The sequence below is a fragment of the Theobroma cacao genome, chromosome 3 (genome assembly GCF_000208745.1).
Source record: "Theobroma cacao cultivar B97-61/B2 chromosome 3, Criollo_cocoa_genome_V2, whole genome shotgun sequence".
In the NCBI taxonomy this organism is placed as follows: Eukaryota; Viridiplantae; Streptophyta; class Magnoliopsida; order Malvales; family Malvaceae; genus Theobroma; species Theobroma cacao.
The window spans coordinates 19,550,663-19,568,023 of NC_030852.1; the positions used below are offsets into that span (position 1 = coordinate 19,550,663).

At 32.8% G+C, this 17,361-nt stretch overlaps 1 protein-coding gene across 7 annotated transcripts; it reads left to right on the forward strand.

The window, feature by feature from the left end:
• On the forward strand, positions 6,322–16,545 carry LOC18604499. Of its 7 annotated transcripts, none has more exons than XR_001927207.1 (9): positions 6,323–6,648; positions 6,771–7,174; positions 7,700–7,819; positions 7,970–8,023; positions 8,786–8,949; positions 12,822–12,999; positions 14,717–14,786; positions 15,049–15,198; positions 15,545–16,545. XR_001927207.1 is itself a non-coding variant. In XM_018118019.1 (7 exons), the coding sequence occupies exons 2-7, from the start codon at positions 6,809–6,811 to the stop codon at positions 14,162–14,164; spliced, it is 954 nt and encodes a 317-aa protein (XP_017973508.1). In that variant the 5' UTR covers positions 6,322–6,648; positions 6,771–6,808; the 3' UTR covers positions 14,165–14,545. The 7 variants fall into 7 exon arrangements, 4 of the variants coding, with proteins under 4 accessions (XP_017973508.1, XP_007037080.2, XP_017973507.1 ...); XR_001927206.1 differs by having other exon boundaries at positions 15,065–15,198; XR_001927205.1 differs by lacking the exon at positions 14,717–14,786 and having other exon boundaries at positions 12,822–12,998; positions 15,065–15,198.

Here is a 17,361-nt window from a genome sequence, read left to right on the forward strand (position 1 = left end):
CCCTTAAACTTAAGATTTTGCTAGTCTTCGAGCAAAACATAAAAGAAAATGCAATAACTTAAACAATGAAAACATTTAACTCGAATTCAATTGCATCATTTGATTAATCACCTTTAATATCTTCAACAGTTAACCCATATTCATAACTTTAAGCCACATACAAATTTTATTCAAGTTCATATTTCAATTCAAATGCAAGCTTATCATTAAGTGAATTTTCGTGTGTGTGTGTGTGTGTGTGCAATCTTTTCGGATAGAAAATTGTACAATACGGATAAGTTTATACTCATGCAAAATTTAAATTAGTAATTAAATTTCATAAGTTTGTTTTTCATCTCTTTCTCCACTGATGTAGACTAACACTAAATTAACAATCAATAAGACTTTAATTAGCTTGTAATGTATGGCTATAGTTAAGGTTGGATATGGGATAATTTATAGCTCAAATCACCCTAAGCACATAGTTAATTTAGGACCTATAGAGTTTTATTTTTCTTCACCTAATATACCCCCTTTTTTTTTCAACATTTTTCTTTGGTTCAACCTTTCATTCTTTCTTTCTCTTTTTCTTTTTCTCAATTTCACACCTCTAAACTTATTTTGTTTTGTTGGGTAGTGAGACGAATACAATCATATTTTTAACTTTTCTTCATTTTTCATCTTTACTACCTTTTCCATTACCTAGCTCATAACATTCATAAGTTGACTTATGCACTTAAGAATGAGAGATGCAATAATTGTTGGAAATATTAATATAAGGGTTTAGGATAAAAATTAAGTGTTCAAATAAAGAAAAGGTGTCTTTAGGTTCAAAGAGGGAAACTAAGGGTAATTTATGAAAAACAAGGCCAAAAAGACTCAATCGGTCCAATGATGACCTAAATCATTTCTTTAACTGAGCATAATCTATTATTTCACCTCGAGAGAGAATCGAACAAATTCTAGAACTTAATTCATAGTTCAAAAATTCACATTCACATAAATTGTCTCTAAATTCGTACAATGAATCCAAGCAAAAGGCATAGTGCTCAAAATGTAGAAATTTTATCCTAACAATAAAGCTTAGCATAAGAATTCACATAACACTCAAACAATGTTCACATTTTTCAAAGAATCAAGATATGAACATAACTAAGTTCTTATCATTGGATAGGTAAATTAAACAAAACTAACGCAATTGAATCTAGCTCAAGTTTTTAAAACATGCATAGAATTAAAAACAATTTAACGAAAATAACTAACTAAAATATCATAAAAACTAATAACAATAAAACCCTCCCCCAAACTTAAATTGCACATTGTCCTAAATGTGAAAAGCAAAAAAAAAAAAAAACAAGAACAAGAAACTTCCTTATCAATGGCTGATAATTCTGTTTTATAGAATTATTTTAGTCCAATTTTGTTATTAAATATTAGCTAAGTCCTTACTTTTAAATTGGAATTTAGTCATTTTTAGTTTTTTTATAATTATTTAATTTTTATTATGTTATTTTAATTTTATGTTTATTTATTTTGATTTGGCTATTATTTATTAGTTATTTATGTTTTTGTTAGATTTAAAGGAACTGGGCTTAATTTTGAAAAGTAAGGTTTTTGAAGGACCTAGAATTCTGCTTTAATGTTAGTCTAAGTGACCTAATTTCCAAAATCCCATCAAATTTTTATTTTTGGAAAATTGTCCAGCGTTGCGGCCTTGATTTCTTGGTCCCGAGGCACTGAATTTTTTCCTTAGAAGCACTGCGGTGTTACTTTTCAGCACCACGGCACTATGCTCTCAAGAAAATGTATGGTGTGCCATTTTAGCTCAACGTTGCGGCCATGTTTTCCAGCGCTACGGTGATCTATCAACTTTGAACGTGATTTTCAACCTGATCTAATCCAAACTAGGAAAAATGGTAAACATAAAAGTTGTAGCCCTTCTCTTAACTTTCCAATGGTTTATGAATCACTTTAATTGGACATCTAGGTTGAAAGATATGCTCCTAGTACCGAATCATGTTCAGTCCATGCATACTATTGCAGTACTCCGAATTAGACAAATATTTTGACCATGATCTAATCAGAACTAGGTGAGGTGGTAAACAAAAAAAAGTTGTAGCCCTTCCTCTTAATGTTCTAGTGGTCCAAGAATCACTTCATTTTGAGTTTTGTATAAAGAGATATAGTCAAAATACCGAAACATATACAAACGAAACTATCACTATACTCGCACAGATTTTCATCAAATGAGCCTTTTTTATCAAATTTCCTATAAAAGCAATAAGAGAAACCAGCAATAACTACTCTTAAATTAATTTAAAACAAAATAACATAAAATCTAACTAAAATAGCTTAAATTAACTACTCAACATGTAATTAAACTTAAACTAGAAAAACACATAAAATGCAATAATCCAAACCTAAAATCTCAAAGATCTAGCTACTTAAGTCTCTAAAATTTGTCAAAATAACTATATACAATAGAGTTATCATAACCAGTTAAAGGACATCTACTAAAGTAGAAAAGCCCAAAGATAGAGATCTCTTAATTGGTTAAAGTATCTTGTAATCAGTTAACACAGAATACACATCGGCAAGATAATGCGAGGTAAAGAAGCTACAATCTGTTAGAGCCACCTGTAACTAGTTAACGGAACTCTATCTACCCATTTGAATTTAAGCACTAAAGGACAAAATAATGGCTAGAATGGTATCAAAGTCATCTCCAACGGTTAGAAAACTGCCCCTAATAGAAAAATCTAACTCCCTAAGTATGAAAGGAAGCTCCAACGGTCCAAGAAAGAAGATTGAATGAAAAAAAAGCCATTTTTTAGCAAAAAAGCCAAATATCCTTCACCAAAAACTCTTGTCCTTCATTCTTATTCCAACAAAAGTGTTTGAGATGGGTTGTAATCTTTCCATATTTGTAAAGAGTTCTAGTTGTACCTCTATTTCTTATTATTCTTGGGAAATCAAAGAGTGGGAAGCACTCTAAAGCTTGTTGTAATGGATTAGAGCTAGGGTTAAAAGCTTACCTTGTAAAAGCTTGATGGAAGTTATTAATTCCAGTAGTATAGTGAAATTGGGTTAAAAATATTTAATTAGAAGATCGAGTTAGTAGATGTAGGTCAAAGGGACCGAACCACTATAAATACTCTTATATTGTCCACTACTCTCTACTCTTCATTACTAGGTGTCTTTTACTTACTACAAACTTTAAATCTTTCTTCTTCCAATTAGTTCAAAGTTCTATAATTCACAAAGGGCTAATTTTAAAATTATTAGTGTTATTCAACCTCTTCTCTAGCACTCCAACAAGACCAACAAGCTTTAATGTTGTAAGAGAGAAAAGATTATGCTTGAACCTTTAAAAGGCAATGATGTAAAGTTTTTACTTGATTCTTGAAAAGGCTAAGATTCTACCTAATCCTTGAAAAGGGTGAGGTTTTACTCGATCCTTGAAAAGGCTAAGGTTCTGCCTGATCCTTGAAAAGACTGAGGTTATGTCTATTTCTTGAAAGGGTAGTGTGGGTTATGCTTGATCCCATGAAAAAATAGTGTGAGGTAATGCTTGATCCTCTTGAAAAGGTAATTTGTAAAAGTTATGCTTGATCCTTGAAAAGGCAGTTTTTATAGTGGATTGAGAATTCCTTGGCGAACCAAGAGAGAGGATGTAGGTGCTTATGGAAAGGGCCAAACCTCTATAAATACTTTGTGTGTTTTCTCTCTTCTCTTTACTTTTTAACTTGCATATTTCGTTTTGAAGGAGTTTTAAAAAGTCACTTATAGCTCTCTTTTTCCTCTCTTTGAACTTATTCTTCTTTTCTCTAATCTTCACTACTCCTTACTTGTCGATTTTATCGTGCAATGAATAAATTTGACTATTTGAGTTCAAAATTGTTTTTCCTTAACTCACTCTTCAAATCACTTTTGATTCACTTTGAAATACTCATGCTTTCCACCTTGATTTGAAAAGTCTTAAAAATTTGCACTTATTTTGTTTTATTCTTTGATTTATTCTTCAAGTTGCTTTTCACTTTTTATTTATGTACTTGTTTTGAAGAGTCTTGAGATTTTGTTTTCAACTCACTTGCTCATTTGGTTTCCAAATTGTTTTTCATATGATTTAAAAGAAAGAGCGAGTTTATTCTTGAGCTTGTGCTCTTTTTATGAAAATTGTTGTAGAGTATTTAAAAAAGAGAGCAAGTTTATTCACAACTCATTTACTCTTTATTTTATATTTGGGCATTTCACTTCACCATGAAGAGTATTGAAAATTTGTTTTTAGTTGGTTTGTTCATTTCCTTTGGTTGTTTTAAAGTGAAAACAAATTTTGAAAACCTATCATCAAGCTCAAAAGCTCAAGTTATTGAAAAGAATATTTGAAATCCAATTCATCGTCTTCTTGGATATTCCCTCATCATTTTTATTGAGCTAACCGAACTAACAATTTGGCCATTATTGAAGCTTGAAAGTCGACTACCACACTTTTGGGGTCGATTATAGTTCTTCAAAATCATGAATTACGGCTTCTATATTCTACTCTTGAAGTCTTCTACTTGATCCACTTCCAAAAGCTCGTGATTTTGAAGTTTGGCTCTATATAGTCAACTATAGCTTTATCAAGGTAGACTATGGCTTTTTAAATCTTTGAATTTTGTAAGTCTTTTGCCTCAGGGTCAACTACAACTTCATCGGGGTCAACTATGGCTATCCAAAAGTTGAATTGTACTTGCATTTTGTCTCATGGTCGACTATGGCTTTGTATCTTCATGATTTTTCATCCAATCTTGCCACAGGATCGACTATGGAGCTTATGGGGTCTACTATGCCTTCTATACTTCATAATTTTTTAGTCATTCTTCAACCATTCTACCATAAGGTCGATTGGGGCTTTTTTAGGGTCAACTTTTACCTTCTGTCTTCAATATTCCTTGACTTTTGTACTCTTCAATTTAGCTATTTCTTCCATGCTTCTTTCCTTTCATCAAATATCATCAAAGTATGTTTGCTCTATATTTATTCAACTGAAAACTCAATGATTTGAAAAGCTTTGTGATGTTTTCTAATCATGAATTAGTTTTTCAAACATTTGTATAATCTTAGAAGGATCAAAACATTATATTAGACAATATCTAATGCTTAAGATCAAAATCAAGATATCATATAATTTTATCAAATCAAAACATAAAATGTTCAATCCTGACATCAATAAAAGATTTTTATTCAAGAATGAAACCAAAGATAAGGAAATAATTAACAAAATGAATAACGATTAAGGAAATATATATAGGAATTGAATCAAGAATTAAGGTTAAGATAGGATAATACATAATTATTTGGTACCGTTCGTTCAATGAGCGTCATATGTGCTAATCCTTTACCGTGTGTAACCGTACTCTTGAACCAAACTTAAAATACGTACACCTAGCTCTATTCTTTAGACGAACTTAAAATCAGTTTAGGTATGTTTGACTTTTAAAATCAATTTGACTCTTCACTTTAGCTATTTCTTTCATGCTTCTTTCTTATCATCAAATATCAATTAAAGTACGTTTGCTCTGCATATACGTAGCTAAAGACTCAATGTTTCGAAAAGCTTTATGATATTTTCTAATTATGAATTTGCTTTTCAAACATTTGTATAAATCTTAGAAGGATCAAAACATGATATTAGACAATTTCATATGCTTAAGATCAAAACTAAGATATCATGTAATTTTGTCAAATTAAAACATAAGATGTTTAATGCTAACATCAATAAAATATTTTTATTCAAGAATAAAACAAAGATAATAAAATAATTAACAAAATAAATAATGATTAAGGAAATATATAGGAATAAAATCAAGAATTAAGACTAAAATATGATAATATATGGTCATTTGGTACCGTTCGTTGAATGAGTATCGCGGGTGCTAATCGTTTACCATACATAACCATACTCTCCAACCCAATTTTAAAATACATAAATCAAGCTTTGTTTTTTAGATGAACTTAAAATCAGTTTAAGACTTGGTCGAAAAAAATAAATTTTATTAGGTGGTCAATCACATGTAAATAAAAGATTAATGGTGACTTCAAATATCTATGTTGAGACGGTCGAGTTTTTGGACCTGTATGTCGCAACAATGATTATGTGACTCCAAATTTTAGATCGAGACGATTGAGTTCCTGTACCACACATCTGGATAATGATTATATGATATTTTTCGAGCTTCACATTAGTACCATGTCAAGAATCAATTAGAACAATGATAAAAATAAAAATATAAAAACTTACTTGAATGTATTTATTTAAATTCTTTTAAATGGTTTTGAGGCTTGTACCAATTCGAATCTAAATGAAAGGCAAGAAAGGTTGATTCTCAATTCTTAATCATGGGGTTAGTTTTCACTGACCACATTCTCCGTACACTCCCAAGGGAAATTTTGTGGCCTTCTGCACCTCTGCTCCGTCCGCTTCCAAGATTACTTCTAATTCCCTTATCAGAAGAGGATAGTCAGAATAACGGCCTGCAATTCTTGTGTCCCAATAGTCACAACACCCACGAATAGACCTAAGAGACCAAGAAATTGTAACGAAGGACTGACTGTATCCTATGAAAGCGTAGGTTTAGATCTGTCTTAAAAGGGAAGGCGGAAGGAAAGGGCATCCCAAATAATAAGGTACGCACAACTTCTTCTTTTTTCGTAATTCAATGGCATTTCGATTTGTGATTGCTGCCTTGCTTGGTTGGGTTATTGTAAAATCATCTTGTGCTTTAAGCAAAGCAATTTGGTCTTCTCAGCTGTTTCATTGCACTTTAAGACTGACTGAACAACACCCATGGTCTCATGCTTGAGCTTATCTGCAAATTCTCTCTCCGAGAAAATAGCATTCAAAAAGTATAGGAGAGGCATCAAGAGGGGTTGCACTAAAAGGCCTCAGATATTACCTACTGCATTGAGAGATGGTTTTGGCCTACGGGTTTTTGTGCTCTCCGACTTGCATACCGACTATCCAGAGAATATGGCATGGGTGAGGAGTTTTCCCACTAAGAGACACAACAAAGATGTTCTTCTGGTGGCCGGTGATGTAGCAGAGATGTATGACAATTTTGTTTTCACCATGTCTCTCTTGAGGGACAGGTTTGAATATGTCTTCTATGTACCTGGAAACCATGATCTTTGGTGTCGTTGGGAGAGAGATGATGTAAGAAAAATATATGTTTTTTTGAGAAAGAAATTTAAGTTCACATGCTTATATGTAGATGTATTTAAGGATATAATCCACATATATTTACTGTATGAATAAGCGATTTTGTCACATATTTAAACAAATTGCACCTCCTTTAGTTTCTTATCATGTGTTTACTTGTGAGAATAGGCAATTTCGTCACCTAGCCATACCGGAAATTTTGTCAATGCCCTCTTGTCTTTCTGAAAGCTGCAGCCTGCAATTTGGTCTCGTTCTTGTCACTTAAGTTTCTGTTTAATTCTAAAGATTTCCTTCCTCATCAAAAGATGTGCATAATTTCTATGATGTATATTTGACCTCTAACATCTTGGATGGTCATAGGAGTAAGTTTGTTATTTACCAAATTTCATTGTTCTATGTTTAATAGTGCCACCGTGCCTTATTCTTGTTTTTCCAACTTGTTTCTGTTATATGGCAATGCTTCTTTGCTGCTTATATTAATTTTCATCTTAAAGTAAAGTAGTATGGTTTTATTTTCAGCTTGATTCTCTTCAGAAGCTGAATAAATTGCTTGATGCATGTAGACAACTTGGAGTTGAGACCAATGCAGTGGTTATAGATGGCTTGGGAATTGTTCCTTTGTTTTCTTGGTACCATGAGGTGATTACTTCATAAATGGTTTCATTTTCATTTTCTTTTTTATTTTTAACTTTTATATTCTTGGTTGCTTGGCTGTTAGAAAGTTGGCCCTTTTGAAATTTAGTTTGATAAAAGTAATTCTTTGTTTGTTCTGCAATTCTTACACTGCAGAGCTTTGATAGGGAGGAGGACATAACTGGGATTCGAATTCCGTCTTTGGATATGGTGATTCACTTTCTTTTACCCTTTTAAGGTGTTTGAAACCCTTTTTTGGTGCAGAACTGTCATGCTGTTCTGTTTACCTTTTCACTGTCCAAGGATGCACAATAATTATAACTTTCTTTCTGGAGTTAGAAAATACTGTGATAATACAGGTTACAACCTTAATGCTTATAATAAAAGAAACCATTGCTTTTATGCCCTCTGATAATACTGAAACAACCATGGATACTATCTGCAGTGCCTACAGCTTGAAAGTGTTAAATTTGCATGAAAAATGAGGCGCCATCTCTCACTTATGTGATCATTGCTGTTAATGAATTTCCAAACTATAGATCTTTAATAGTGTAGTATCACGGCTGTCCTTAGCCCCTTACTCTTCATTCAATTTGATGAAGACATCTTGTATATTCTGCATAATTAACTGATTTTTGTTTATAATGTCTGGTATAATGTAGATTGTTTTTGTACCATATGTTGGTCAATCACATGGTATGACGAGTTGTCTTATGTGTTGTTGTCCACTCATTGCCCTTTATTATCTTCCATCAAAATTTGTTTGATGTTTAGGCATTTCCATCTTGATTCATATCTCCAAATGTTTTGGAAATTTTTTACATTGTCTTTTTCCTACTTGTCTTTCCTTATTTATTTGTTTTTAATTGACTATTTTTGTTATTATGTTTTCTGATTTTTCATTTGGTGGAGCATGAGATAATCTTAAATACATTTGCTCATAATGTTTTTTTTCTTTTCTTTTTGCTTTAGGCTTGTAAGGACTTTCGTGCATGCAAGTGGCCTGGCAACCTTTCAAACAGGGACAGCTCTCTTGCTTTATACTTTGATGCAATGAATGAAAACAACCAAGATACTGTGAAGCAGATCCAGAGCACTTGTAGCCAAATAATAACATTTTCTCATTTTGTTCCTAGGTTAGCTGCATGCTTATCTAAACTCTTGATTTGTTTTAGCTAGTTGCTTGCTGATTCATAATTGCTCCTCATAATTTGTAATGTACCATTGGTGGTTAGAGGAGGATAGTTTTTTTAATTTTGGTTGGAAAGCATTGTTTTGAGAGAGAAATAGGATGAAATTTGTGAGGATTTAGAGAAGGATAGAAATAGGTAGCTACATGTGAAGGCAAGAATGATCTGGCAAGCACCCAGTACATATTATAGGGAGAGTACAATTGGTTATAGTTGTATGTAAATGTTGGCATAAAAAAAATGAGTGAACTATTTAAAGGTGACTGGGAATGGTGGACACTGAGAACATGAGGTTATCTAGTTGCTGGAGGGAGAAACTAGAAAGAGAAAATGATCAAGCCATTCTGGGTTTGCAACCTATTCTAAAACATAACCTGGATTTAGGACTGATTAGGAGGATTAATTGACAGTAATTCAGATTTCATGGAACACAGCCTCTTCTAGGAATCCTGAGGAAACTAAGAGGTGTGATAGTTATTTTTGATTGTCAGATACATAGGTGTCAGTAAAAGTTTAAGGAAACCAGAACTTAGGTAAGCTTGCTCAGATTTAAGAAAAATTCTAAACACATTAAGCATAGAATCTAAACACAAAAGTAGATGCCATTAAGTTGGGGGAGAGGCTTTTTCACTCTATTTAAGCACTTAGTAATTTGGAATGAACTTGGGGAGCGCAATAATGGAGGTTATTTAGGAAAAGTCTTTTGAATTGGAGACTGGAGAGCCTTGTGGAAGAGACCAAACATTATGTTAGCTTCCGTATAGTACTTCTTTATTATTCTGAATTAAATAATTATTTTACTATTTTCTATAAAGTCAATTAGTTTATTGTCAAAAAATTAATAGTTAGTTTAATTGAAAATAAAATTTAATAATCTGCATTAAGTAATAAGGAATCTTGCAGAATTGTTGAGGTTGAAGATTAAATATTTATACTGTTTAATTTTTTATTATCTTTATGCTTTCTAAACAATTGGCTGTTCAGTAACTTCTTTGTCTTGTTAAAAAGCCTGAATAATTAGTTACTACTGAATGAGAGAAAAGGAATTTGAGAACTAGCTGCCGATATATTTATATAATTATACCAGGATATTGTTACCAGAGAAAATATTAGAAGTGCTCGTTTATGTAATATAATTATATATATTTGGTCATTACTTTTTGTCTAACAGCATAGTGGATCAAAACTTAATTTCATCATTACTTTTGCACTAGATGTCTTTAAGAGGACAGCCAAAAGAAGGAACCCTCTTTCCCTTTTTTCTTTCTCAGGTGCAGCTGATTACTTCTCTTCTGCTCTCCACGTTTTTTCTGACCTCTTAAAGGAAAAAAAGAAAAAAAGAAACATAGTCCTTTCCTAAAAAAAGTGTCCTTTAATGTCTTCATTGTCTTGTTCTTCTTTGGTTGATGGTGTTGGTCTAGGTTTTCAAAAGTTTTATTGTTTGTTGATTCCTTGTGTGAATTTGATGTTTTTAAGTCTTTTCTTCTGTATCATTGGCTTGTTTCCCTTGACTATTTTATCTGAGCTTTTTATTTTGTTCCTTTTTGTTGTGGTGCATCTCTGTTTCTGTATCCTTTAGCTAAGCTGAGTTGGTTTCTTTCAATCATGGAAATGCTTAAAGGGCTATCTCAAGAACTGACAGAAGAGTTCATGGAAAACGCTGGACAACTTGATGGCAAAGAACAACAAAAGGCTTGTTTTTAGCTTATGTTTCTTAGTGGGATTGAAGAGGAACTCAAGCAACTAAAGCAGGAGATTGACTGATTAAAAAACCCAAATAAAGAAATTCATTGAGCAAAAGAAAAAAACTAGAATCTTGATTGAAAGAGATGGAGTAGGAGAAGAAGATATGGGATATGAAAAGTTCACAGCTTGGCAAAAAAATTAAGCTTTTACAGCTAGAGAACTCTCCCAATGGCCAATCCTTTTCAGTAGAGGCTTCTGAGTTGAAAGCCAGAATGAGAGATCTTGAGGGCATTCATTGAATTGCAGCAAGAAAACAAGAAGTTGTGGCAAGAAAAGGAAGAGGCTAAAAGCCAAGTACATATTTTGGAACTAGAAAATAATTGGTTGCAGCATATTCTGTCATCAAGATGGTCCAAAAAGGAAAAGCAAAATTTGGAAATCAAGCTCACCTTGTTGCGAAAGGAAAATCAACAACTTCAGTATCTCAAGGAATATCAAGATAAATTGGTTTTCAGCTAAAAGATTTTGTATAACTTAATCCCATTAGTAGTAAAGAAGAATGCCTTTGGATCCAATTCAAGCATGAGAAGGATTTTAGAGTTTATGCTCAATGTGGCAAAAATGGTCATTCAAAATCCTGGTGTCAATCTCCTCCATAACTAAACTTTACTCTAGGTAACGCCCCCAAGCTTCCTTTCTATATTAAAGATTGTCAAAAAAGAAATTGTTGATAGAAAAAGTCATCGTACTGCTGATTCAAGGCAGAGGTTACCCCAACTGATAGCAAGAATTGCAAAGACCTGCTCTGTTGATTCTCTGGTTAAACATGGAAAACAAGATGATAGTGGTCATCCAAATTGTATGGTTGAGAAGACCTCCAAATCTGATGATGAATCTCTGGGTGAAATGGAAGGAATCATAAATACAGCACATTTGCTTAATAGAGAACAGCAAAGGGTGCATGAATCCCTATAAGCCAATTCACACAGTGAAGGAGAAATTATTGATATTGATGAGGGTGAGGTTGCAAACAAAAGTAATGGCACAGCATTTGCTGTTACAACTTTGGAGAGTAGTCAAGAATAAGATGTAAAACCATCAAATCCAAGAAGTCCACTCTCCTTCAAGCAAAGAAATTCATGTACGGAGTTAGGAAAGGTTCTGCAGAACTCTTAATTGGGTACATGAGAGAAAGGAAGTTGAAACCCAGGTTGGGGCCTTGTTTATTAGGAAAATGAGGAACAAGCTTGAGGAAGTTTCAATAGCTATGCAGGAAGAGCTAAAAGAACTTCATACTACAATATCTTTTGGGCAAAAACAGTAAACCAACGATGGGTGGTGAGCTATAATCTTTGGAAGATCTGCTTTAGAATGATTATTAATTGCCAATATGGTGCAAGCTCTTCATACCTGGAGTTTTACCCTTCTATCTGTTTTCCTTTGACTTCACTTTTATCTTGCCTTATTTTGATGTTTCTCATCTGATTTCCTTTCTATCTTTTACTAGTTTTGTTCTTGTTTTTTCTGTTTTTTAAGGAAATTTTCTTGATTCAGTACCGAAAAAGGAAAGAAGTCTTTGAAAGGAAATACATTATACTAATGTGCCCTTATGATCAAATATTTTGTTCGTTTTTTAATATATTGTACAGTACTTGTCACAGATGGTTTAAGTTTTTCCAGTAAATATCTTGTATCAGTGAAATTTTCTGTCTTGGCAAATTATGTTCACAGCATGTTTGGTCAACAAAGAGTTTGCTGTTTTTAAGATTCAATTTCTCTGTAATTACTGGTAAATGAGTTTTATATCTTTGAAACTCATTGAGGCACATTGGCAGTAAGGAAAACTTTAGCCTATGGGTTAAACCAAAAACTTTTGTTAATTGGTTGTAATCTCAGGTTTCCAATCTCTCTAAAAATTGCTAGCTATCTGCAGATACTAAAGACCTCCATTTAATTCTGTGTAGGTGTGGACATTTTTTCTTCTTTTTAAAGAACAATATCGTTGCATGATTCTTTTCGTTGTTAGCCTGAACCTGAAAATTGTTTATGTCACCATTAACAGAGTTCATATAATTGGTTCCACATATACATGGGGCAAGGTTTTACTGTTGCTTGTATATATTGTTCTGCAGGCAAGAGCTTTGTCCAGAAAAAAGAATGCTGTTCTATCCAAACCTGCCAAAAATCATTGGCTCTGATTGGCTTGAAGATCGTATAAGGTCTATACACGGGATTGAAGGTAGTTCCTTTGCATGTCATGTGTTTGGCCACACACATTTTTGCTGGGATGCCATAGTGGATGGTATAAGGTATTATGATTGTAACCTTTTTCACCAATTTAATGATTTTTCTGAAAAATTTTTATATTAAGGACAATTTATGTGGTTAGGAAGGATAGGGAGATTAGTTTTTTGTTTAGTATTTTACTGCTTTCCAGTTTGATCTAGATGGTAACAAAAAGTAGTAACACTTTGTTAACATGCAGTTGAGGATACTGTTTGGTTCTTGTCATTAGCATTCTTCATCCTCCATCACAAAGAGAAATATTTCGTGTGAAAAACTATGGGCCTGTTCAGTTTTAGAAAATGTTTTCTATTTTCCATCTCTATTTTTACATTATAAATAATCAATGAATCATGGTAATAGCTAATTTGGAAACTTTGGTTTTCGAATTTTCTATAAAATTGGAAAATTATCAAAAGTGGTTTTTCTACATTTTAACTACGTTTCTTATCCCTTGTTTTCCTTTTCAAATTTAGTCATTTATCTTATCGTAATGATCATATTTAGAGTAAATGAAAATGGAAAATAGAAAACATTTTCTAATATTAAACCTGCTCTACGTGTTTCTAATTTGATTTTCTAATGGTTGCATAAGTGACATTAATAATATTTTATCATAATTGACATTTAATATCTTCCTTAAGTATGTTGAAAATTTCTATTGTCATTTGGGCAAGTTTTTAAAATAATGATTGGTCATTGTAACACCTTTTCTGGAATGTCATCTCTTCCAGACTTGAGAAAGAGAATTGCTTATTTAACTACAAAATGTTAAACAATCTTGTTCTAACATTAATTCTTATGGTTATTGGTCATTGCCATTTTTTTCATCTATCTTTCTTCTAGTTTGTGAATCTCTTGAATTGTTTCCTTCCATAAGTTTTAACCGTAATTTTGTTACTATCAAATTGGATTACAAAAAACCGTATGTGGATCCATACATCCCCTTCCTCCTTTTAAACCAAAGTATACCTCCTTGAAACAGACATTCTTTTTTTCTATTTCACTGTGCTATTCTTTATGATTTGCATTGTAGTTGATATTAATCTCTTTAATAGAAGGGTTTCAGAAGTGTGAATAGCAAATGCTGATTAGCTTGTGCTTTGATATATTTAGTAGGTACCAAATATATGAGAAGCATATGATATACACAGTATGCTTTTGCAGAATTTCTTGGTTGGGTACTGATTAGGAAATTGAGTGCTAGACTTGTAAGTGTGATTAGGACATTTAGAAAGTTGGCGTATTTTTGTGCTAGATGAGGCAACTCTTTTTGACCAAATGTCAAAGGCTTTAGCTGCAACTTGAAAAAGATGAGCAAAGAGACCCTAAAATGTTACCAAAGCTTTAAACATGGATTTCTTCTGTAGTTCAACTCAGAGGATAACTATGGGAAATTCATGCAGATACGTACAGGCACCATTGGCATACCCTAGAGAGAGGAGGAGAAGAATGAATGGGGGTGAGACTTGGTTGCCATTTTGTATTTATTCAGATGGGGATTTTTCTGGCAGAATTTCGCCTTGCTACTGGTCTGATTATTATGCTGCAAATCCAAGAACCCCTCATAACACTCAACTTGCACCTTGGGTTGCCAGATTTTATAACCTAGTCTAGCCAAAAATATAAATGCTTGCCCAGTTATTTTACCTCCTTTCTTAATTTATTTCAAGAAATGTTTTGTATTATTATACATTTATATTTGCTAATCGTTGTAATCTGAGCAATCACCATAAAATTACCTTTGCAAAAAAAATTTGAGGGTCGATAAGAGTGCTTCGTGCCTCTTTATTAAATTTAGAGGTGACAATCGGGTAAGTCGTGTTGAGTCACTTTAGAGGTCAAAGAAAATTTAAGCTATTTATTAGATTCAAATTTTTCGGATTTCGATCGTCCGAGTGTGACATTTTTTTAGGTTATTTGAATTCGAATCATTTTAAATTCAAATTGTTGACTTTTAAAATAATTTAATTTTTCAAATTGATATCATTTTTAAATTTAGATCAATTCAAGTTTGAACCATTTTAAATTTAAATTGAACAATTTTAAATTGTTGACTTTTTCTAATTAAATTAGACTCGGTAAGCTTCAGGTTCAAATCGTGTTTCGGATTACCAGCTCTACATGAGAAGAGACGTTGAAAGATCAGAGCCACCAGCAATAAGTCACTGAGGTAACATTGGGATCCAAGATCCGAAGAAAAGGCGGGGAGGCGATCATCATTGTGTATGTATCAGCCAGAAAAACAACTATTTTTATTTAAGAGTAAATATGGTATCTGGTTTTTAATGGTGAAAGTATTTATCCATGATTAAGGAGCTAAAGTTTAAATTTCTTGTTTTCTCAATAAAAAAATTGATATAACGAATAATGTTATTTAATAATTTAATATAATTTTGGTTGCTTCATTGTTTACGTTTTTAATATTTTAAAAGAATAGGTTTTATTTTCTTTGTAAGAGGTTAGTATTAAACAGCTTTTATTTTTTTTTTTTTGAAAATATCTTTATAAATAAGTTAGGAGTAAAATTCTTAATTAATAAGCTAATGATTTATATGTTATTGCAAACCAGAAAATGCGTGTGTTTAAGTGGAGTGCAGATTTCTGTCCCGAGAAGGATTCCTTGGTTGTTAACTGTCTCAAAGCTCATCTTTTTGATAAATCGGCACTGCTAGTAATAGCTAAATCAATTGGGAATCCATTATATATTGATGAATCTACTGCCAATGGGACGCGTCCAAGCACTGCGAGAATTTGCACACAGTGTTGACTGTTTACAACCGGTTGTGGATTCAATTGGGAATCCTCCTGCAGATTTAGATTGGGGGACAAATCTATTCGAAAAAACGAAGCCAAGGAAAGGAAAGGAAAGGCAGTTCGTGTTGATAACCAGGGAGCTTTTACTGGTCTTCAAACATCCAACATACTTACAACAATCGCGGAAAAAGAAGAAAATGAGAAGATGGACGATGCGATTGGTTGTGAAAATCTGCAGACTAAGGAAAAATAGTATGGTGGTAATCAATATGCCATGCCAAAATCTCCTTGGTGAGCACACGTAAGGTGCAAGATGAGAACGTGGCTAAAGCACAGAAGCCTAAGCTGTCAAATGGTGACAAGAAAAAAGACGTGGCTGTTAAAAGCAACACTCACATGGCAAATGATGAGAAAGATAGCTCCCAGTTTTGTTTGGAGGCTGCTGGCAGTGGTCAAACTAGAATGGATGGCTTGCTATCTCCGAATAATGAAGCTATAGAATTCGCTCGTGATGATGTAGATGGAGGAGAAAAACAGTCATATGACCTAAGCAATGACGTTACCAAGTCTTCAAGTGATGATTGTGGGGACACTTCTAGCACTATGGCAGAAAACTTTGAAGCAGCCATGATTCAGCGGGCTATAGAAAAATCCATGTCTATCACTGTTAACTTGCAATGCTTGCATCCACGTGGACATGAAGGCATATGTAATCCACTTGAATTTTGTGTAAAAATAGGAGTCTTTTACTTAAAACTCTATGACTCTACCTGTTATGTTAAGCTGCATGAAACTGTTTTGTTAAATGTTTTATACTTGTTAATGGATCAAGAACAAGTTAGTGTCTAATTAAAGTTGTATCACTTGATATATATGTGCCGTTTTTATCAATGTGAATATAAGACCTTATGAGTTCTTTTTATAAATGGGTCCCATGCATAAAGCATTTTTAAAATTAGATTTTTCTATAATTTTAACTGCTTTTAATCAAAAGAATTAAAATTAAAACAAAATTATTCTTACTGAAACTGACCTATTTGTTTGGCTCCGCGCCTCAACCTGAAACGTATTAACGGGTCAAGTATGTTTACGAGGTCTGTAAGTCCTCAGTTCTCGTCGACAAGCAGAGCATATGCATTGTTGGCAACTACTTCTATGTAAATATATTTTAATGAGTTGTAATTATTAAAATGTATAGTGTGTGTATTAGTTAATGGCATATAACTGTAACAACTACTCCTCAATCGCTACCGGCGTTTGAGACTTTTGAGAGAACTCGCTAAGTCTCGAACAAGCCTTATTATAAATTCTCGTTAATTCATTATACTCGTTCACCAATTTATGTTATGGCTTTAAATCGTATAACTCTCGTGACATGATTTGAACAATAGTCATAATAAATCAACTTGACCTTTATTCCATATAACTGTAAGTAAATACACCATAGTCTAAAATCTCTAATTGAATATTTATATTAAGACTAGTATCCATTTACAAAAATAAAGAACATTACAATGACTTGACCTCTAGTAGCGAAGCGACTCGGAATAATATGCTACGAGATGCCTTTACCTATCTGCGATAGACTATAAATGCCGATGTATGCACGCTAGGCCGATCACTATCTGCAAA

Coding starts and splice junctions, on each gene's coding strand:
- LOC18604499 (XM_007037018.2), top strand. CDS start 6,809: ATGGTCTCATGCTTGAGCTTATCTGCAAATTCTCTCTCCGAGAAAATA. Junction 7,175..7,699: donor GTCGTTGGGAGAGAGATGAT/GTAAGAAAAATA, acceptor TTTTATTTTCAG/CTTGATTCTCTTCAGAAGCT. Junction 7,820..7,969: donor TGTTTTCTTGGTACCATGAG/GTGATTACTTCA, acceptor CTTACACTGCAG/AGCTTTGATAGGGAGGAGGA.